At 33.3% G+C, this 22,763-nt stretch overlaps 2 protein-coding genes across 7 annotated transcripts in view; both read left to right on the plus strand.

The window, feature by feature from the left end:
- Cand1 (Cullin-associated and neddylation-dissociated 1) overlaps positions 1-5,369 on the plus strand; it is an 80,483-nt gene extending 75,114 nt beyond the window's left edge. The window contains 3 exon segments of the mRNA XM_076493603.1: positions 1,189-1,360; positions 2,838-2,984; positions 4,747-5,369. Of these exon segments, the coding sequence (XP_076349718.1) occupies positions 1,189-1,360; positions 2,838-2,984; positions 4,747-4,880 (453 nt within the window). The 3' untranslated portion in view covers positions 4,881-5,369.
- Positions 5,370-13,634: 8,265 nt separating this feature from the next.
- The window catches only part of LOC143246600 (uncharacterized), a 34,846-nt gene continuing 25,717 nt past the window's right edge, over positions 13,635-22,763 (plus strand). For 3 of the 6 annotated variants that reach the window (XM_076493604.1, XM_076493607.1, XM_076493608.1), the window contains exons 1-4: positions 13,635-13,984; positions 14,931-15,280; positions 16,109-16,258; positions 18,245-18,464. In XM_076493604.1, the coding sequence (XP_076349719.1) occupies positions 15,004-15,280; positions 16,109-16,258; positions 18,245-18,464 (647 nt within the window). In that variant the 5' untranslated portion in view covers positions 13,635-13,984; positions 14,931-15,003. The other 3 variants (XM_076493605.1, XM_076493606.1, XM_076493609.1) reach the window with 3 other exon arrangements.

Raw genomic sequence — 22,763 nt, forward strand, 5'->3', positions numbered from 1 at the left:
TGTAAAGATTAAGATATTTCTTTATTGTTTTTCATCATGCCATATTCGTCTGTTATTGTTGAAACCTTAAGTTGAACGTTATTAAAGTTGATATTAAAATAATACATACTTGTCCTGCAACACTAGCTTTTTCTTTAAATAAATAAATCCAATTATTTTTTTATAAACTTTCAAAGATTGAGTCTTAATTGTAACTTCATAAAGCTGATATTGATAATACATCAACTTAATACAGATCCTTTGATTAAAATATAGTTCTTCAATATGACCGACTTTTTAGATGGATTTAGTGTCAAAATTTTTTAATTACCTGGATTCATAAGCACTTTACTGGATTTTATATTTTTGATAAGCATGCTTAAATAGACAAGGTTTTGACAGAGCTTAAGGGTAAAGTTTTAGATTTCCTGAACTGTCTTTAAAAATAATTGATCTAGGTAATATAGCTTCATTATGATTTGCTTTTGTTTTTGGTGAAACACTTACCTGGCTTTACTTGCAGATAGGATGTGTGTACAATACTGTAGTAGGAATTATTCTACTTGGTATTTCAAAGAAGTAATGTTTGTAAACATTGTAGAAAGTGTTTAATTTTTTATTAACAAATATTATGGGCGTGTATCTCATCATAGGAGTCAATACGATATGAACCTAGATATTGAAGTTTTACCAATAGTTCGTTACATAGTTTCAAAGTCTTGTCTGTAATTTATTATCTATATTATTAACATTGTTTTACTTGTGTAATTTGCATTCATGGTGCTTTTTCAAATTTTTAGTTACATATTTTGTTATGGTTAATTTGTTTCTTTGCATGTAATGTTTTTGATAAAATAAATACATGTGGTAATCAGTACTTGTATTCATTTATTAAATCATTAATTTTTAGCTAAAATATTTTTTTCATGAGAAATCATGACTTTTTCTGTACAAAAGACTTGTTATGCTTACTAACAGCTTACAAAATTTTGTGAAGATACAAGAATCGTATTGTGTGAGACAATGTATTGATCAAGTCACGTCTTCATAGTACTATACTCATTGTATCGCTGTACCATTACATCCTTAATTCATTGGCCTGGTTACGTTGCCATACGAACTTTTCCAATATTGGAGAAATCATTTTTTCATACTTTCCGGAATACTAGTAGTTCACAGTATGAACATATAATTATTTTATATTTACAGGCAGCTTTTGAGTGTATGTATACATTGTTGGACTCCTGTTTGGATCGGCTTGATGTCTTTGAATTCATTAACCATGTAGAAGATGGACTTCGAGACCACTATGACATTAAAATGTTGACATACTTAATGCTGGTACGGCTGGCCTCTCTCTGCCCTTCAGCTGTACTGCAGAGTATGTTGTTATTTTTTAACTTATGAGTTTAATATCTTGTTTTGTTAAAAACCTATAAATATGGTTGTTGACATTCCTTCTAAGAGTTACAAATTATAAGTTTTCATCAGTGCTGGAATTCATGTATTTTATGAAATGTTTTATTACTCTGAATAAATAAAATAGTTTTTGTGGGAAGAGAAAAAAAAAAGGATTTTTAAAGTAGCTTCTGCCATGCTGAGTACATTTGTTGTGAGTAGGTGTTAAACTGCTTATAGTTAAAATCTTAATACTATTCAGGGGTTTAACTACAATAGTTAAGAGACCATCATATAAATATATTAAACTTTTCTTTAAAACGTTTTCCAAAACCAAACAAATTATTTTTTGTAATAAGTTTGTTTTTCATAGCTTTTGGAAAAAATTAAAAAGAAGGCAAGAATTGGAAACTCTGATTTGTTATTTGTTTTAAATTGTATTATTTTACCAGGATTTGTATGTTGTTTCTATGTAGGTATTATTATTTACTTATTATTTCATAAGACAAACTACCATTTTAATTGGCCTTGACATGGATAGGTTAGGTAATTCAGTTCACAATTTTGGACCATGGGGTCAAATCACATTAGTAAATATCTTCATTTCAGTTGTGTAGGGACTATAATGTGATAAGTGTGGTAATCTCACTTTGTTGGCCAAGAATAGCCCAGGAGTTGGTAGTTGATGGTGTTGGTGAGCTGTCTTCCATCTAGTCTATCATTTCAAAATTTGGAAAGGCTACTTAAAGATGCAGCTTTGTACCAAATTCAAGAAACAAACAGTTTCTTAAATCGGAACCTTGCAGGTATTGGTAACTGACTAGGAACAATAAGAGTTACTATATTTGAGAATCACTCTTGAGAAACATGAAACGTTTATGAACATACTGGAACTTTGGTCAAAAGTATCTGGAGGAAGGATTTTGATACACAGATAGAAAATGTTAGTTTTTGTTTTTTAAACAAAAGATGTTTAAGGTTGCTTATTAAGAAATTCATGGTTTTTATGCTGGTTTATTATTAAACAAGAATCTAGTTTGAATTATGTGGAAACTTTGGAAAGCTCTTAGAATAACAGTTATTGTTGATAAATAGATTGATTAATTGAAAATTTGAGGTCTTCACAGATATCACACAATTTGGATTACAGAATTTTTGAAACACCTTATACCTTTAACAAAGATTGTTTAAATTATAAAACATTGTTAACTATTTGTACAACTAATAGAAACATATAGAGGCTTTTTTCTCTTTCTCTTAGAATTAAAACTAATCATTATTATTAACTCTTATTTCTGAAGACATTTGAAACTTCTGTACTTGTATTTTATATATATTTATACGTTAAAAGCACTGATATGCTATAAAAATATCTCACCAACTGTAAAAAGTTAAGGTTTATAAAAATTTAAATGTTCATATAGCATTGTGTTGTACAAGTGTTTTTGTTTTTTTCTCAGGGTTAGAGAGACTTATTGAACCTTTAAGGACTACTTGTACAAGTAAAGTGAAATCCAACTCAGTGAAGCAGGAATTTGAAAAACAAGACGAGTTGAAACGCTCAGCTATGAGAGCATTTACTGCACTTCTTGCAATACCTGATGCTGGTAAGATTTGCTGTAAAGTACAAATAAAAACAAAGATATATTTAAGACATCTTCAGATTTTGTAGCAGCTGTGCACTGCTTGCATATCACAGATATCATGTGGACATCTTAACGTTCAAAGATCTTTTTAAGGAAAAAATAATGAACTGTCAATATTTTCCTCATGTGACTCACCAATTTGTAGAAAAGATCAACTCATTTTTTGGTTAGTTCTTGATGTGCGTGATTGTTTTAGATGGACACAATGAATGCAAAATAATAGTTGAGTGTAGTCTAATAAACTGTGGATGCTGTACCTTTTCTACTTACAAAGCATCCTTGTTACTTTCATATGTTACTGTTCTAAACAAAACAGAAAAAAATTCTGAAATTGACAGTCTTGGATCAACCTTTGCTTGATGTGTGAGGTTAATTTGTTTCAAGTTTTTTTTAAAGAAAGTCTGCCATTTAACACCAATTAAAGTTTTTGTTAATTTTGGTGTTTTAAGTGGAGTTCTCTTTTGTCTCGAGTGCAGTAACTAATTAGAAAAAACTAAACCTGTTAAAGTATCATATTATAATTTTTTTTTATTTCCTGATACATTCATTTAATTGTGAATATCTGCTCAGTATTGTACTTTCTTTAATTATAAGACTTTTCTTGGTTTGAGGCACATCTGTGTGGGTGTGTTAGAGTTCTTTTGTTATACTGTGTATGCTGGTGTAATAGTCAACCCTTGATTATTTTTACCAACATGTATTTCTCAATGCATTTTGTGTAAAAAGACAACCTAGTGTTTCTAGCAACCTGCAAGTTCTCACCCTGGTCAGGTCACACTTTATGCTGCAAACTTGTAAAAACAAATGAAAAACATAACTACCAACATGGACCAGGTTCCAGGGACTGACCATGTGATAATTTTATCTTATATTTACTTTTAATACAAATGAAATAGAAATCCTATAACTCGAGTGCTTTCAAAAGGTAGACCTTTCTTCTTCATGGGTAGACTTTAATATGATAGCCAGAATAATCTCCAGTTGTAATGTGAAACTACAATGATTTATATTCAGTAGCTTCAATCTTGTAATTGTACATATCTATATATACTTGTGATTTATTGCTTTCCGTACTGCGTCTTGACCACCGTTAATGTTGTTATAAATCATTAGTGAACATTTACAATCTTAACTTACCTCAGTCTTTTTGTATTGCCAGTTCAGTTGTGAGTTACATGTCAAAAGGATCGTACCTTACAACCAACCACATAATCTTGGTATGTTCACTAATCACCAGAAAAGTTTTAGCCCTCAAACAAAATAGTTTCAGCCTTATATTGTGGTTGAAAGAAGTAGTGTTAAGACTACTTTTCACGTGTGTTTATTTATTTACCATAATTTGTTCTTCATGTTTAGTTTACAGGTTTGGGACATTGTTAATAATATTCTGACACCAGTCATGCTTTTTTTCTTTTTTCACAGCAGTTTCAAACCTGTTCTGAACTTGTTAGTTTACTCGATGAAGATTATGTGCACAATAAAATGAATGTTTTTGGTGTTTAACTTCTTGATCTGAGCATTAAACATAGTGGTAGTAACATGGTGTGTATTAGTTACTAAACAGAAAAATATTTGTTTTGTGTTCTGAAATGTTTTTGTTAGTTTTCCACTTTCATTATTGTATTTATAAGTGTTTAGTGTTTAGGTGTGTGTAAAAACCAAAACTAAGCATCTTGTATCCACAGAACCAATGTGTTGTTCCTTTTTCCTTTTTACAATACAGACAAGAATCCTCTTGTAACGGAGTTCCTGACCCAGATCAAGTCGACCCAAGAGCTCCAGAGCCTGTTTGACAGTATTTTAAAAGACAGTAACACCAGTGTAACAGACTCCACTTCACTGATGGACATCAGTTAGATAGCTACCCCTTCTACCATTACCCACTCCATGTGTGCACTAGTGTGTAAGATCAGCTGGTAAAATGGGGGAGGTGGGAGGTTTCCATAAACGTGAAACCAAGAGTTCCAACTGTGAAACCTGAGAGTTTGGTAATCCATATAGATGTAGCAAGCTAATGGATAAAATGCAGTAATGTGCAAAAAAACCACAACCAACAAACACAACTCTGAGTTGCTTAACTTTGGCTCTTTCTTAATACTTTTGTTGTTTTCTTGTAGCTTTACTTTATCATTGTCACAGGTATCCAACAAAGTTTCTCATTTGTTTTTTTTTAATTAAACATTTAGTGTTAATAAAACATCTGTTTAAAACACTGTGATATGACTAACTGTTGCTGGTTTCTAATACAAGCATAATTATGAAACAGTGGTACAAAATGTGGAGTGTTGGGATTTTTTTATTTTACCCCTTAATGAAATTTCAGTCTAAATAAAATTTGTCATATTATCCAGAGTAATTAGTGCATTTCTTTTTGTTAATTAACTAAGAATGCATTATGTGTTGTAAATATGAGTGTCCGGTTTTATATTCTGATATAAACCAGTAATGTAAGCTCTGGAATTTTTTATATACTAATATTTTTGTTGTCACTAAAAGAATGCTGTGGGGAAATTGTGGAACCATTGAAAAGCACTTTGAGCATTTTTTACATTTTGAATATCAGCTTTGGTAATTTAAAAAAAAGAACAAGGACCTAAACACAGAATATTGTACAAAATATTGTTTCCTTTATTTCTAATGTGAAAACAAACCTGTTTTAAAGTATCAGCTGGGTGTTATGAACTTTTAATGTGCAGAACATTTCATTGCCATGAAGATAGTATATTGTGTTATAGGTTAGATACTATTGGTATACTGTGTTACAGGTTAGATACTATTGGTATACTGTGTTACAGGTTAGATGCTATTGGTATACTGTGTTACAGGTTAGATACTATTGGTATACTGTGTTACAGGTTAGATACTATTAGTATATTGTGTTATAGGTTAGATACTATTAGTATACTGTGTTACAGGTTAGATACTATTAGTATACTGTTACAGGTTAGATACTATTAGTATACTGTGTTATAGGTTAGATATTATTAGTATACTGTGTTATAGGTTAGATATTATTAGTATACTGTGTTATAGATTAGATACTATTAGTATACTGTGTTATAGGTTAGATACTATTAGTATATTGTGTTATAGGTTAGATACTATTAGTATATTGTGTTATAGGTTAGATACTATTAGTATACTGTGTTGTAGGTTAGATGCCACTAGTGTGTTGTGTTCTAGGTTAGATGCCACTAGTTTGTTGTGTTCTAGATTAGATGCCACTAGTATGTTGTGTTCTAGATAAGATGCCACTAGTATGTTGTGTTCTAGATAAGATGCCACTAGTATGTTGTGTTGCAGGTTAGATGCCACTAGTGTGTTGTGTTCTAGGTTAGATTCCACTAGTGTGTTGTGTTCTAGGTTAGATTCCACTAGTGTGTTGTGTTGTAGGTTAGATTCCACTAGTGTGTTGTGTTGTAGGTTAGATTCCACTAGTGTGTTGTGTTGTAGGTTAGATGCTATCTTACCCAAGATTAGGTATTGGCTAGGTATTTAGGGTGATCAACTTTTATTCTGAGGGTCGTGGGTTCAAATTCCCACCAAATGTGCTGACCCATTCAGCTGTGGGAGAATTATGATTGGACAGTCAGACCCCACTGTTCAATGGTGAAAAAAATAAACTATATGTTGGTGAGTGGTGACGGTTAGCTGCCTTTATTCCATCTTGTATTTCACTGTTGAACTATAGATAGCTAGCACAGGTAGTCCTCTTGTAGCTCTGCTCAAAATTCAAAACAAACAATTGAAGTACTGAAATGTATTCCAATAGTGACTAACAGTGGAGTACACAATATGTACTTGACTGATTCCAAACACACACAACGTTTAACCATAGATCTAAATCTTCACTCCAATGCTGTTTTGGACGAAACACCAAACTAATTAAGCTGTCATCACCAGAATACTAAATCTATTTTAACACCTCAGGTTTCAGGCATTCCAGTTTCATTTGTGTTTTAGTTAGGTACAAAAAAAAAGTTAGTGTGTTCTGATATTTGAATAATTTAAAGAAACTATTATAACAAAACGTATTTGGCATTCTGTATTTAACATGCACAGAACTGCTTCACGAATTGTGTTCTGGTTCTGGAAGTTCGAGTTTGAAGTTAAGACCATAACTTACATGGAAAACTGGGTAATTATGTTTCCTATAGTAATAGTTACTGAGTGTGAACTTGATGTCAAGATGTGTAGGTAGGATGTGAAAGTTCTACTGTTACCAACATATGATAACAGTAACAGAATGAGAAAGTATGAGCCGTATCGCATACAATATGACCAAATTGTGTTGCTTTACATTAGTTAAGTAGAAGTAAGACTGAACATATGACACAGTCTTAATCAGAGTAATCTGTGACATTATATAATACAAAATTATAATTAGTCCTTATGTTCTGTACGAAAATGATACCAAAAAGTCATGGTAAAAACTTGCTAATAACGAAGCAAATACTATGTCTGTAATAGAATACAGTTGTGAACAAGTCTTTATTAATATATACCAGCAAACGTAGCTATTCAAATATAAATGGTAGACGTTGCATTAACACTCCTACGAAAAGACGTTTCTAGTCCTGATTCCTCCAAGCCCGTTCCCCTGGCTGTGGTTTCGCTAGATAGTAGATAGGGACAATGAGAATCTCGTTAATCCATTCATTAATGGATTTAAATGGCAATTTCATTTAAATACAAAATTATTAGCCTAATATTAACCTTTCAAGGTGCTCTGGGGCCTATTAGGCCCCACTTTTCGTAGGAGTGTTAACTAACAAGAGCACTTAGTCTACGGTTTTACTTGATTCTCTTTGGTAAACACAACAGATAACCCAATGTGGTTTTGCTATGAGAAAACACACAATAAGACAAGCATTTTAAATTCACCATCACTGTGAAACTGGTGTTATCCAGATATCTAGTTTCTAACCATGTGCTTAAGGGAATCTTTAATGGTCAGAACAAGTTATGGTTAACAATATAAAAAAAAGCAAATAGATAGTAAATTTATGTTGAATTTCAGGAGTTTGGTATTTGTTCTGTTCCTATCACATGCATTTGTCTAAAGTTCTGTTCTGAAACTTTCCAATCAGCTCGAGAAGTATTCTCAGGTGCGCTCATTTTTTTTTTTTATCCTTAAGAGTTATAGGATAAGATGCATATGTGAATGACTCAGAACAAGAGGTATCTAGAGCAAAAGCAACAATGTTCTGTAATAGAAATTACGCATAAAAATTTTGAAAAATATTGAACTTTAAGAGCTCACTCTACTAAATGAGGCAGAAAATAGCTGGTATACCTTCAAACTACAAAAATTGTGTTAATTCAATCTTCGTTGTTAATTTCTGCAGCAAGACTCGTTTAAAGAAGTTAGTAACTGTTTCATAGTTTACTTGTATCCTACGTTATCTTGTGTATGGGAGACTACTCGGTGACTTTACACAAAGCAGAAATGCTTCCAAAACGCAGATTAGAACCTTCAAAGATATTGCAGTGATAAGATACACAGATAATTTCAGCCAGAAGTCTAATTGTAACACCAAACAGTTATGGTGAAAGATATATTAAGAAAAAACAAATACTATGCTTATAATAATGTATAATTATGAATCAGTTAATAGGCAAGTGCTTTGATGGGATACTTGCAAAAAAAAAGGGGTGTATTTTCTTTCCAGGTCTTACTTTCCACAGAGGTACTTAACCAAGGAGTCTAGCTACGTGATGTATTATGCCCAATATTACTTTGTGTAAAATTCGTATTTATTTACTTCGTAAGCTATGTTAATCCTCTGCATCCTGTTACCTGCTATCTGTACTAAGGAATTGACTTCACTCCTATGATGAACCAACGACTTGAAATACGGTGACATGGCACGGATTTGAACCAGGCTCACAAGCTCTGAAGTGCAGAGTTCCACGCTTGAAGGAGTTGTAAGTTAAGTCTAGTTACTGAGAGCTTCAGATATGAAAGCTGGACATTTAAATGGAAAAAAAAGTGACACTTAATGTAAGTAGAGTTAATTCCTTGAAAACGTTTGGACAAAGAAGGAATTATCACGAAATTGAAAATCTGGTTCTCGAGGATTTTTTTTCTTAATAAGCAACCATTAAAAAGAAGCTAAACATCACTTTTTCCTATTTATTTATCGGTACTCATACTATTGTCACAAAATCGGTTACTGAGATGATAAATTTGAGTCATGTTTAGCACTGAATAACATAAATACGAAACCTTCAATACTGTTAACATTTTCAATAATAATGATTACAGCAACACGGGTCCAAGAAAAGTGGTAAAGGCTCTCGACTCATAATCTGAAGGTCGCGGGTTCGAATCACCGTCACACCAAATGTGCTCGCCCTTTCAGCCGTGGGGGCATTATAATGTTACGGTCAATCCCACTATTCGTTGGTAAAAGGGTAGTCCAAGTGTTGGCGGTGGGTGGTGATCAGTAGGTGCCTTCCCTCTAGTCTTACACTACTACATTAGGGACGGCTAGGGCAGATAGCCCTCGTGTAGCTTTGCGCGAAATTCAGAAACAAACAAGCAAACATCACATTGACTTATGATTTCTGATACACGAGTTCAATAGCAACCTAAAATATAATTTGTGTTTATAAAACAGCTTTTTTTGTGATTTCAATCACCAGCGTTATACATCTCACATTTTATTATAAAATTAAGGATACAAGCGACTCTCTTTTTTTCGTACCTGTTTCTTGTTCATACTGAAACTTAAGGTTTGAAAACATCTCGTATATATGTTGATTTGTTTTAAATTTCGCGCAGAACTACACGAGGGCTATCTGCGCTAGCCGTCCCTAATTTAGGAATGTAAGACTAAAAGAAAGGCAGCTAATCATCACCACCCACCGACAATTCTTGGGCTACTCTTTTACTAACGAATAGTGTGATTGACTGTCACATTATAATGCACCCACGGCTGAAAGGGCGAGCATATTTGGTATGACAGGGATTCGAGCACGCGACCCTCAGATTGCGAGTCGAGTGTCTTAAACACCTGGCTATGTATATATATTTTTTTCCATGGTAACAAAGTAAAACCGAAATGCACATACACACACAAAAATAACGATAATAGTCCATTTCAAAGACGAAACCCTTTACCGTTATAGATTATTTTTAGTACCTATGCTTGTTTTTGTAAAATTTTCCTTTTGTCCATGTGACGTTTATTCTTTGTTGTGTATTACTGCGCAAGTCCTGCCTGTCCTCGAAATTTATAAAGGATTCTTGAGCGAAACAGTCAACAACGTACCAAGTGTCTATGTGATACTATTGATTAACAGTACTGTTGCTAAGCAAACTTTGGCGAATGTTCTAGAGTCTCACGTGATTGGTGTATAAAAAATAACGCGCCGAGAGACAAATAGTTTTATTAATTTTGGAGAGCTACGGTCAGTGTGTTATAGGTCTAAGAATATATAACTGTGATTACCGTCTATTAAACTAAAGTGGAACCACTCTTAGCGGCCACCCCTCAGATTCGGTCACCCCTTGAAAGCAGTCATTCAATCGCAGTCCCTTTATTTGTTTACATAATCCCTAATTATGTACAGTGGAACCCCTCTAAAGCAGCCACCTTCGGGGCTGAGACAAACTGGCCTGATTAGAGGGGTTCCACTGTACAGGTTTTGACCAGGATCATTTATGGATTTCGAGAATTACAAAGCATTTAACTTCAGTGAATTACTTTTGGACGTTAGGATTTGTACGAGGACCTTAAATATCATCACTGGTAAAAGTCAGCGGTGTGAGTCCAGTTTAGCTAGCTAGCTCAAGCGAAGTGTGACAATGTCAACTTAGAATTAACTAGCTCGTCGTGGACCTGGACTGTCAACAAAATATTCAGTTCTTGATCGAATTTAAGATTCAGTGTTGTCTGTAAGTTTGTAAAACTGTTGCAGATAAACCATCATAAGTAATAACTATTAGAAATAACTGTTATTATAAATTTCATTATTTTTATTGTATTTTAAAATATATTTATGTTAAATAAGTTTGTTTCTTAAATTTCGCGCAAAGCTACTCGAGAACTATCTGCGCTAGCAGTGTCAGACTGGAGGGAAGGCAGCTAGTCATCACCACCCACCATCAACTCTTGGGCTACTCATAATCCGAGGGTCGTAGGTTTGAATCCCCATTACACCAAACATGCTCGCCCTTTCAGCCATGTGGGCGTTATAACGTAAGGTCAATCACATTATTCGTTGGTAAAGGGTAGCCCAAGTGTTAGTGGTGGGTGATGATGACTAGCTACCTTCCTACTAGTCTTACACTGCTAAATAAGAGACGGCTAGCGCAGATAGCTCTCGTGTATTTTTGCTCGAAATTCAAAACAAACAAACAAATAATCCACATTAATGAAATTCACTGGATGATTGTGGAAAGAAATAGGGAATACATCAAAATACTTGCAAGTACGTTGAGACTTACAGCTGTTCAAAACATAGCTCAAAAAGGTCATCGTGAAGAAGACACTGAAAATAATAAATTTTCAAATAGTTATTATCGGATCCTGTATAAATAACCATGTGAAGGAAGTAAAATGCCAAATATGTATATACAAGAAGCTATTTTGGATATCTTCAGTGATATAATTTTGAACGAAATAAAAAAGAAATAAGAAAAGTAGAGTACTTTTCAATCTTAGTCGATGAAGCTAAAAACCTATCCAAAAACAGAACAAATGAGTTTAATACTTCAGTATCTTAATGATATACAAGTTGACAAAAAATTACTTTGTTATGAAGTCGCCGATTAACAAGACTCAGAATTGTTGACCAAATATATTCTGGAGGAATAAAAGACAACGGTCTTTAAGTTACAAACCAGATTGGTCAAGGATATGATAGTGTTGTTGTCACGAGTGGCAAATGTTCTGAGGTTCATAAAAAATAAGACAAATCGTACTTCAAACCATCTACACTCACTGTTGACATACGTGACACTAATAGAAACCATGCATTAAATATACGATCTATTTTGGCAGAAGTTTACCAGACATTCATATACTGTATACTGTTTATGAATGATATCTTATATCAAGCTAAAGAATCATCAGATATGCTGCAAAGTTCCAAATTAGATTACTTGCAAAATTAGATATCAGTGAGAGCCCTCTAGTAGATTTGCAAATATACAGATGTGATAGGAAAGCTGATCATTATTTTTCACAATATTGTGACATTGCAACTAAAAATGATCTGAAATGTTGCCGTCAGCATCAGTTGCAGAGCTTCACGTTCTCAACCATGGACAACTTTAAACTTCTAACTACATTTGGGAAGTGGGATGCTATACGAGATTCATTTGAAATCTGAAACTTTCATCTATTTTGAGAATATTAAATATATTGCAGCCCATTAATAAATTATGTACTGAATCATGAAAACGTGGAAATGATGCAAGGTAAAATAATAAAAGAGATTCGTGATAACGAGAAACCCACTTGAAGTAAAAATGTATCTCAAGACGGCTGGTATGAGTATTTAAACCTTAAAGTAGAGAACGACGTTTCGACCTTATTAGGACATCTTCGGGTTAACAAAGATGACTTAATTGGATCGAAACGTTGTTCTGTATTTTAAAGTTTTAATACACATACCAGCTGTCTTGAGAATATAAAATAAAAGAGCATAATAGTACGATATTTGGGGCAGTCGAGGAGTTTGCATAAAGTCTCTTACCCATATTTATGACCTTTACTGAACATTACAAGGTTATAAAGCTAGCAGTAATTCTACCAGTAAGCACAGTAAGTTAAAACTGATCATACATAACCGTAGGACCAATAAGGCAAGTAAGAGACTGAAGAGTCCGTCATTAATTAGTGTGCACAGAAAACGTGATCTTTCCATTGATCTTGGTGAGTTTGTTGACATGTTGGTTACTAAATTTCTAAATACCAGATTAACCTCGCTTTAAAGTTGAGAATCATTCTGGTCGGTGTCTTGGTAAGGTAATACTTTTGACCATTATTCAAAACTTCACTTTTAAATGGACTTATTGTCCCCCACTCCGCGAAAACTTTTCGAACAGCTAGAATGGGTAAGAACCTTCTGATCATTTTTAAGTACAGTGGTGTTTCAAAACTCAATGCACAGCACTTTTTGAAGCGCACTGTAGCTAAAATTTGAAGAGAGTAACGAGTACCTTTAAAATTACATGTGAGTACAAGATGTGTTGTTTTCTGAAAATAATGTTGGTTTGTTTCCTTCCTTTCCCAGTTTGTGGTGCTTGCGTCGTTACTGATTTTAAGTTTGCTAGGTCTGCCGTAGTTTCTTTACGAGTTTTGGTCTACAATTTTTTGTCAAATTAAATGTTGCTTGTAACAAGGTTTTTTTAAGAAAAAATTAATTAGTTATCATTTTGAGGACTGAATTTTTTTATATTTTCATTAAATAATTTACAAGAACCCGAAAGACGAATGAATACGCTAAAATAGATTGTAGTAAGTAATGGAGAAATTAGACCATCCTTAAAAAACAAACAAAAAATAATCTTTGTGTATATATTTAAAAACATTCTAAAATTATATTAATTTAATATTAGTTTGGCGTTTATTACTGTGGCACGCCACTTGATGAATCACAAGGCGAGTATATACTAAGTGTATTTCAGTGGATATTGTTTTCTACATTAGAATTGATCTTACACCTTAAAGTTTACAGTTTTTAAGATTGTTTACTTTTATTCAAAAACTTCATTGAAAAAGTGCAACCTAAAATTTTTTTTTTTTTGTACAAATTCGCATATTGTTTTTATTTCTGAAAACTGAAGTTGGTCAAATTACTCGATTAATGGAATGGGCGTTCCCCTAGAGATATTTTTTGCATCGTAACGAAACCGACACAAAGAGTGGAAATTTAAATTGAGTAAGATTAGCCTGTACTGTATTATGTATGATAAAGAATAGGGCAACTGTTAAGTACTAAGTTCAGTAAGTTACATTTTCAGTATTTTGTGGTAAAATAAGAGGTAGATAATTTTACATATTTTTCAATGTAATATATGTATAATGGAGCTGTGACGTAAAACAAACTTTAATTTATGGTAACCGAGTGAGTTGGAAAATAAATTCGTAAGTGATGTTGAATAATATTAACAGTAGCAGTAAAACACTAACAACAATAACAAGATGACACCTAGTATTAACTTAAGCTTTTCAAATTTTGTAAAACTAACAAATACATTGTAATGTTAAACACAGTTTATTTAGCGTTGGTTATTTGGTTTAGTTGTAATATAACACAATCTTGGTGTCAGTAAATCGTTTTACCGCAAGTTAATAGCAAAATGCTGTTTGAATCGTTTACGCTAGCCCATTTTCTGGTAATACTCAAGACTACACACAGGCAAAGGAAAAGGCAAACTTTTATTTATATCCAACCCTTATCTCTAAAATATTTATTCAATTTCATTATTGGAACATTCCTAATATTACAACTTTCATATTTTATTAAGTGCAAACTATTTTGTTGGCTGATTATCTCACTACTTAAAAAAGCAGTACTGGTCAGCTACAATTGTGTCAGTTTTACATATGTTAAAATTGCATGTGCTATCTGGTTTTACACTCTACAGATGTTGTTTGTTTGAAATATTTAGGTTTATGGATTCAAACCTCACAGTTTAGAAAACTTTATGCTTTTTACCTCATTTAATTCTGAGTCCCTTTAACTAGCTCAGTCATGTCTCTTCAGACTTTCCTCCTTTCCCAATTCCATTAAAAGCATATCAAGATATTTCAACCTATACAGTAACTTGTTTAATCCTGGAATTATTCTGACAGCTTCTCTCTGATAAAGCTGAGATAAATATAATAATCTTATGTTTATATGATTTATTTCTACACGTGGATTGAAATGAATTTTATTATGTCCTAGGCTGCTGTTGATGCTGAATTGTGTGGTGCTAAGTGGTCAACATTTATTATAATAGCAGCATTACAAATTTGTGATGAGTGATCCTCAGGTATATCCAAAAGCATCAGGAACCCTTCTTACAGGTAGTATCTTGGCATTTATTGCAGGAGTTCTGCTTCTTATTTCATTTTCAAGCCCCTATTGGCTGGTATCTTATCCAGAGACGTACTCAGAGTTTGTACGTTTAGGACTTTGGGACGTCTGCTTTAGAAATTATCGTCATCCCTCTTATCAGTATGATGAAAAGTTTGACGGCTGCCATTGGATCTTCAGTTATAAGTTCCAGAACATTAGAGACTGGTTACAACCAGGTAATGTTTAATGTTTCCCAGAACATTAGAGACTGGTTACAACCAGGTAATGTTTAATGTTTCCCAGAACATTAGAGACTGGTTACAACCAGGTAATGTTTAATGTTTCCCAGAACATTAGAGACTGGTTACAACCAGGTAATGTTTAATGTTTCCCAGAACATTAGGACTGGTTACAACCAGGTAATGTTTAATGTTTCCCAGAACATTAGAGACTGGTTACAACCAGGTAATGTTTAATGTTTTCCAGAACATTAGAGACTGGTTACAACCAGGTAATGTTTAATGTTTTCCAGAACATTAGAGACTGGTTACAACCAGGTAATGTTTAATGTTTTCCAGAACATTAGAGACTGGTTACAACCAGGTAATGTTTAATGTTTTCCAGAACATTAGAGACTGGTTACAACCAGGTAATGTTTAATGTTTCCCAGAACATTAGAGACTGGTTACAACCAGGTAATGTTTAATGTTTCTGTTTTTCAGTAAAAAAAAAAAAAGACAGTTCTTGTTTATACATAAAAATATAATTTGTTTTGAAAATAGTTATGTATCTTTTAATTGGGAATAATAAAATTTGGATAAATTGTCTGTTATTATTAAAGATGTAAAAAAATTCTAGTATTCTACTGCATCACATGACTACATGTAGAAGACAATATTGTTAAGAGCAAGTGTATGTAAAGATGGTTAATAGCTAATATTATTTTATAAGTTATAGTGTAATTTCTGTTTTATATGGCTTTAAATATATTTAAATAGATTACAAATATTCAGTTCTGGCTTAGCACCTCAACTATTATAATTTGTATCATATTTCTTTTGAAGGTTGGATGATATTTGTAGAGGCCATGATGTCTATAGCTCTGTGGTTCTCCTTGATGGCACTCTTGGTGTTGAGTATTGTTCTGATGAGGTTTTTTATGAAACTGGAAGCATTTCTTCTTGCAGTCTGTACGATATTGCTGGGAATTACAGGTACCTTAACTTGTCAACACACGTTTGGTTTTAAAATTGGTTATTAAGTTTGTAAAAGGTAGGTGTTAAGCATGTCTCTTTCAGTGTAATTTCCAATTTTGCTATTAAAACAGAAATGTAACTGTGAGGTTATACAATGTATTTCTCATGTTTGAAACAATTATGCATAAAAGACAAAGATTCCAATTTACATGAAATGTATGGAAGCTGAATATTTATTTTGTAAGTTCATTCCTCTATCTTTGTTTTCATTTACCATTTACTGAGAACCACTGGTTTAAAAAAAAGTTTGAAAATTGACATTATATTGAATGTTCATGCCAGCTTATATGTGGTAATAAAATCTAGATTAACAGTAGAAGTGTGTGTACTTGCTGTCAAAATTGGATTTTTAAAATTGTCGGTAAGGAAAACATACTTTGGCTCTGTGTTTGTGTGTGTATACATATGTAAAATAAAAAGTTTAAAACTTAAAGGTTGTTTTATTATTGTAAAAGTCTTCAGGAAGGTCCTCTTAAAATATGGTGTTCAGTTTAGGCTTCTTGAAAATTAGTATTTGTTTTTTTGTAATATTATAAGGGCCACATTGATTTGATTCATATGTTCAAAAGTTGTAGGAATAAAAGGTGAATCAAAGTTAACTAGAATGTTTTTTGTTTTTTTTAACTTAAAAAAAAAAAATAGAGATAATATTGGAATATTAAGAGGTGTTAAGTGGAACTTATAATTAATAGAACATGTTAGAGTATCCAATAACTTTTTATGGAAATATTTTTACTAATGAAAATCAAATACATATAATTTTGTTTAGAAGTCTAGGAGAGCTGTTTTTAAATGTAATTATTGTTAAAGAAAATCCTTTTTTAAAAAGCTTGGGAAACTGAGAATAAAGCATCTGTAGAAAAAAATTTAAGTAGCGAGTTAGATTTTTATTAAATTGGGAGAATTGTTAAAAATTAAATAAATATTTGACCTGGTGGTGGGAACTGGAAGCTGGTAATAGATATTCTTCTGATACAAATAGTGTGACACATGATGGGTGTATTTAACTAAGATTCATTTTAAACTTTCAGTTAATGATACTTCTAAATTTGGTGATAATATCAATATTCTAGGAAGAAAAGTAATGATGTGAAATATCTCCTAGGTTTAGGAGAATGTATTGGTCTTAATGAATGAACTGTAATGTGGTTTGTTCTTTGAATTTTGTACATAGCTACATGAGGGCTATCTGTACTAGCTGTCCCAAATTTAGTAGTGTTAGACTAGAGGGAAGACAGCTAGTCATCACCACCCACTGCCAACTCTTGGGCTACTCTTTCAGCAATGAATAGTGGGATTGACCATCACATTATAATGCCCCCATGGCTGAGAGGGTGAGCATGTTTGGTGTGACAAGGATTACGAGTTGAGTGCCCTAACCACCTGGTCATGCTGGGCCTCTGTAGTGTGGAAAACAAGTTTATTTAGAAGACAAATATATAAAGTGATGTACTTGGGGTATGGACGTTTGGAGAAAGATTTAACTTTTTGTGTGAGAGAAATATTTGTGTTGTTTGAGAAAAAGGAGTTAAAATTAATCATTATTGAAACTAATGTTTATGTATGTGATCAAATAGACTTTAAAGGTAAAGTTTAACTATCATACAACTGATGCGTACATGGAATTTGTATCCAAAATATCTTTCTTTCATCTGTTTCTTTAGAAGATGCTTTGAGTTGAACACCTGAACATGTGGCTAAATGTTATTCATTCCGGACAAAGAAACAGTTACAAAATACCTTAAATATAATTTCCTGTGTATTGTAACAGAGTTATTCAAGTTTCTTGCATATAATAATTATATCTCTTATTTTTTATTAACTAGTATAACAATCTTTGGGATGTCAATGTTTTTTTCTGTTCATTTTTGTTATAAAATATTATAATTACTCATATAATATGTATTTTAATAGGATAGTAATAATATGATTATTTACTTTTAGCTCTACCAGTGTTCCTCTCGGTTGCTGTCTTTGGAGGAATGTGTTTTGACAGGTCTTGGCTTCTGTACCCTGTCTTCAATCACCTTTCCTGGGCTTATGGTTTAGCAGTAATATCTTTCTTTCTTCATGTTTTTGCTGCAGCATGTCTGTTTTCTGAAACATCTAGGGCCAAAGAGAGAAGACGGCGAGCTCATAATCTTATCTACAACATGCAGCCAAGGTATTAAATGATTTATTTTTTCCACATAGTTTTTGATATCTTTAAAAAAGAGAGATGGTATGTTTCTTTTCTTATTATTTACTCCGAATTTCACACCAGACTCGGAGAAAAATGGGAAAAATGAATGATACTAAGCTACAACTGGACAAAAAATGAACAAACTTGTCAGTGCAGAAGTTAAAATAATTGAAGAAGCTGGAAGTGTAGAGGGCACAAAAATCATGCATTTCATCTGTCTTACTTAAAAGTTAAGATTTTTCCTTGGACAGAATGAACGTCATGACTGTAATTGGCAGAGGGAGATATCCATAGAGGAATTTCATGTAAATTCGTTAGATCATCCATTAATTGTACAAATTAGTGGAGATATAGAAAACTTTATTTATTAATAAATATTGAATATATTTTTAGAAGTTGTATACGTCTTGACAAACCTCAATTCTTCCAGCGTTAATCTAAAAAGTAGAATTTGTTTGCCTTTATGTTAGGTAGTGTTATGTGGATGTTTGAGGCATCAATAGTTTGATCTGTACTGTGGTGTTGAAATGAACATTGGGTGGCAAGTAAATCTTTGAGAACTAAAAAAGCAGGACATTTATACTTCAGGTGGTTGTTATCATGTTTTTTTTGTGAGAAATGTTGTTGTGTAGTTGTGACTTTCTATAACTGCAGACGTAGTGTAAGTCTGTACCTCATGGTTACAAATATTTTATATTTAATATTAATATTTATTAAATATTTAATACTTATACTGGAATTATCAGTAATATACTTATTATGTTTTTGAAGATTATACCATTAGTTTTCAGCTAAGAACATGCACTGTAGGAAAGGGTAGTCTTTATTTTTCTCTTTTGCTAAAGCAGGAAAAAGGGTTATGTCTTCAGTAAAACACTAAATACTATCTCTTGCAGTATGTTCTCTTCAGTGTGCAGGCATTGTGCACCAGTAAATTGATTTTATCTTTACATGCACATGTGTATTTTTATTGCACGAGCTGTTGCATGATTGATGTGTTTATTAAGTTTTCTATCCCTGAAACTCGTGAAAACACATGCACTTATTTTTGTCTGTTTATAATGATTCATAGAAACAAAAATCCTTTTGAATGTTTCTGCTGTATAGTTGGAAGAATAAATACGTTTTCTAACTTATTGAAACCCTTCATTAACATGATTTTGTCTATCATCATTAATCAATCTAGTTTAGCATGTTTAATAAGTCAGGTTTGGGAGACAAAAGACTGAAGTGGGGGCGAAGCATAGTCTGATAGTTTGGGTCTATAACATGCAACCTGTGGATCACAGTAGTGAAATTTGTCACTGATGTTCATTCTTTCAGGTGTAGGGGCATTATATAGTGATGGTCAATCCTATAATTTATTGACAGTGATATAACTAGGAACAGAAAGTATTATTGACACCCCCTACTCAGCTTTCTCCTAAACTAATAACATGGAGCCTATTAAGCTTTCTTATCTTACTAATCGAATATAATGAATGAACAAGAAGGGTTAAACATACAAGATCAGTATTAGCAAATATAATTATAAAAGTTTAACACTTGAAATTCCTGAATATTCCATATGGAATATCTTTCTTCTTTGTTGTCACATCTGTAGATTGATCAATGAACAAAATCTTGTTCGATTGATAGAAGTGACATTGCACGTGCAGTGGCTCAGCGGTATGTCTGTTGACTTACAACACTAAAAACTGGGTTTCGATACCCGTGGTGGGCAGAGCACAGATAGCCCATTGTGTAGCTTTGTGCTTAATTCAAAACAAAAACAAGACATTGCATGTAATCATTAAGTTTGATTGGTAGAAGTAACATTACATGTAATCGTTAAGTTTGATTGGTAGAAGTGACGTTACATGTAATCGTTAAGTTCGATTGGTAGAAGTGACGTTACATGTAATTGTTAAGTTCGATTGGTAGAAGTGACGTTACATGTAATCGTTAAGTTCGATTGGTAGAAGTGACGTTACATGTAATCGTTAAGTTCGATTGGTAGAAGACGTTACATGTAATCGTTAAGTTCGATGTAAGTCGTTACATGTAATCGTTAAGTTCGACAAATAGAAGTGACGTTACATGTAATCGTTAAGTTCGACAAATAGAAGTGACGTTACATGTAATCATTTCTGATTCATGGTACTTCTTTAAGAATTTTTAATTTTGACAAAGACCACTTGGCACTTGCAGTTATTATTTGTACTGTCAGAAACAATAAGAAGGCTGTATAAACATCAGGAAACTCACTGATAGAGAATGGTTTCCTGTGGGCAATAAAATAGTGAGTTCTCTGATGGTAGAAATGTTGTTGATTTTATTCTTCAGAATAGATCTCATATTTAGGATTTCTTCAGTGAATATTTCTGATACATCTGTTTGATACTTGCTGATAAATATTGCTGCCTCCTTAAACAGTTGTAAGTGTGATAGGTACTGCAGTGTACTAGGCTGCAATGCAGAGAAAATGAAGACAGCTGGGTGAATTGAAGTGAAACAAGAGTTCAACTAATTTATGATGTTGTCCAAAGTGTGAAAAATGTTTGCTGCCAGTCTTTGGTCTTTGCAAATTCATCAAGATGTCACTTTGCGGTCTTGGCCATTTTTTTTTTTTTTAACCAAATTCAGGGATAAGTGACCAGCTTCTTGTTACCATTCATGTTTCTTCTTTTTGATCTTCAAGCTGGTTTCTGTAGGTGAACAATTTGCCAAAGCACACCTTTAAGATCTGTTTTTTTTTTCCTCCTGAAGCACTTTCAACAGTAAATTTGTAGACTGTAAAAATTTTGCTAAAAGACAAAGTTAAAATTTTTGAGGAATTTCTTAGGTGCAGTGGCTTTATTGTGTTTGTCTGATTTTTGGCTACGCAAAATTATTTTTGCCAGAGCCTCTTGAACTTCCCAGAATTGCATTTTGAGACCAAACCCTGCATCAAAATGTCCAGCTGATCTAGTTGGGTTCAGACTTTTAGTTGCTAATCCTTGCTGAGTATCAAATTCAGAAATGAAACTCGGTAATATGTCTCATTTTGATACTTAGTAAAAAAAACAAACAAACTTGCACTCTTTAAACAACATCATAAACCAGAGCCATTTCTGTCAGAAGACGCACGTATAACTTTAAAAGAACAAGTGCTGAGTTTACCCATGATATCTACTGGTATGAAAGGGGTTTTGCTGGACTCATTTTCACAATGCTGGTTTCACTAGTAGATTTGTGCACACAGCTACACTTACCTTTTTACCCTGCTTTCTAACTTCATATCTCTGGCCAGCAAAAGAAGAAAAGAAACCATAAATTTTGGGCAGCTTCAACAAAGTTTCATGAATTTTTTTTTCCAGTTTTCATTTCTGCTTAGATACTTACACATGCCATACATGGAATAAATGTGAATGAGTTATAATTTAATGTTATTAAAATTTTTTGATAAAATTAGTGAAATGAAATTTTATCAGAAAAAAAAAGTTCAGACAGAATTAGGCTTGTAGCCAGAGGCAGTGTTGCCAGCTTGCCTTTACTTACTGATACCAGTGTTGCTAGCTTGCCTTTACTTACTGATACCAGTGTTGCCAGCTTGCCTTTACTTACTGATACCAGTGTTGCCAGCTTGCCTTTACTTACTGATACCAGTTTACTTTTACTGATACCAGTGTTGCCAGCTTGCCTTTACTTACTGATACCAGTGTTGCCAGCTTGCCATGACATACTGATACCAGTGTTGCCAGCTTGCCGTTACTTACTGACACCATTGTTGCCAGCTTGCCATTACTTACTGACACCAGTGTTGCCAGCTTGCCGTTACTTACTGACACCATTGTTGCCAGCTTGTGTTGCCAGCTTGCCTTACTGACTGACCAGTGTTGCCAGCTTGCCATTACTTACTGATACCAGTGTTGCCAGCAGTGTTGCCATTACTTACTGACACCAGTGTTGCCAGCTTTACTTACTGACACCAGTGTTGCCAGCTTGCCATACTTACTGACACCATTGTTGCCAGCTTGCTGTTACTTACTGACACCAGCTTGGCTACTTACTGATACCAGTGTTGCCAGCTTGCGTTACTTACTGACACCATTGTTGCCAGCTTGCCATTACTTACTGACACCATTGTTGCCAGCTTGCCGTTACTTACTGACACCAGTGTTGCCAGCTTGCCGTTACTTACTGACACCAGTGTTGCAAGCTTGCCGCTTTACTTACTGATACCAGTGTTGCCAGCTTGCCGTTACTTACTGACACCATTGTTGCCAGCTTGCCGTTACTTACTGACACCAGTGTTGCCAG

This window comes from Tachypleus tridentatus, chromosome 3, assembly GCF_004210375.1.
Source record: "Tachypleus tridentatus isolate NWPU-2018 chromosome 3, ASM421037v1, whole genome shotgun sequence".
Classification (NCBI taxonomy): Eukaryota; Metazoa; Arthropoda; class Merostomata; order Xiphosura; family Limulidae; genus Tachypleus; species Tachypleus tridentatus.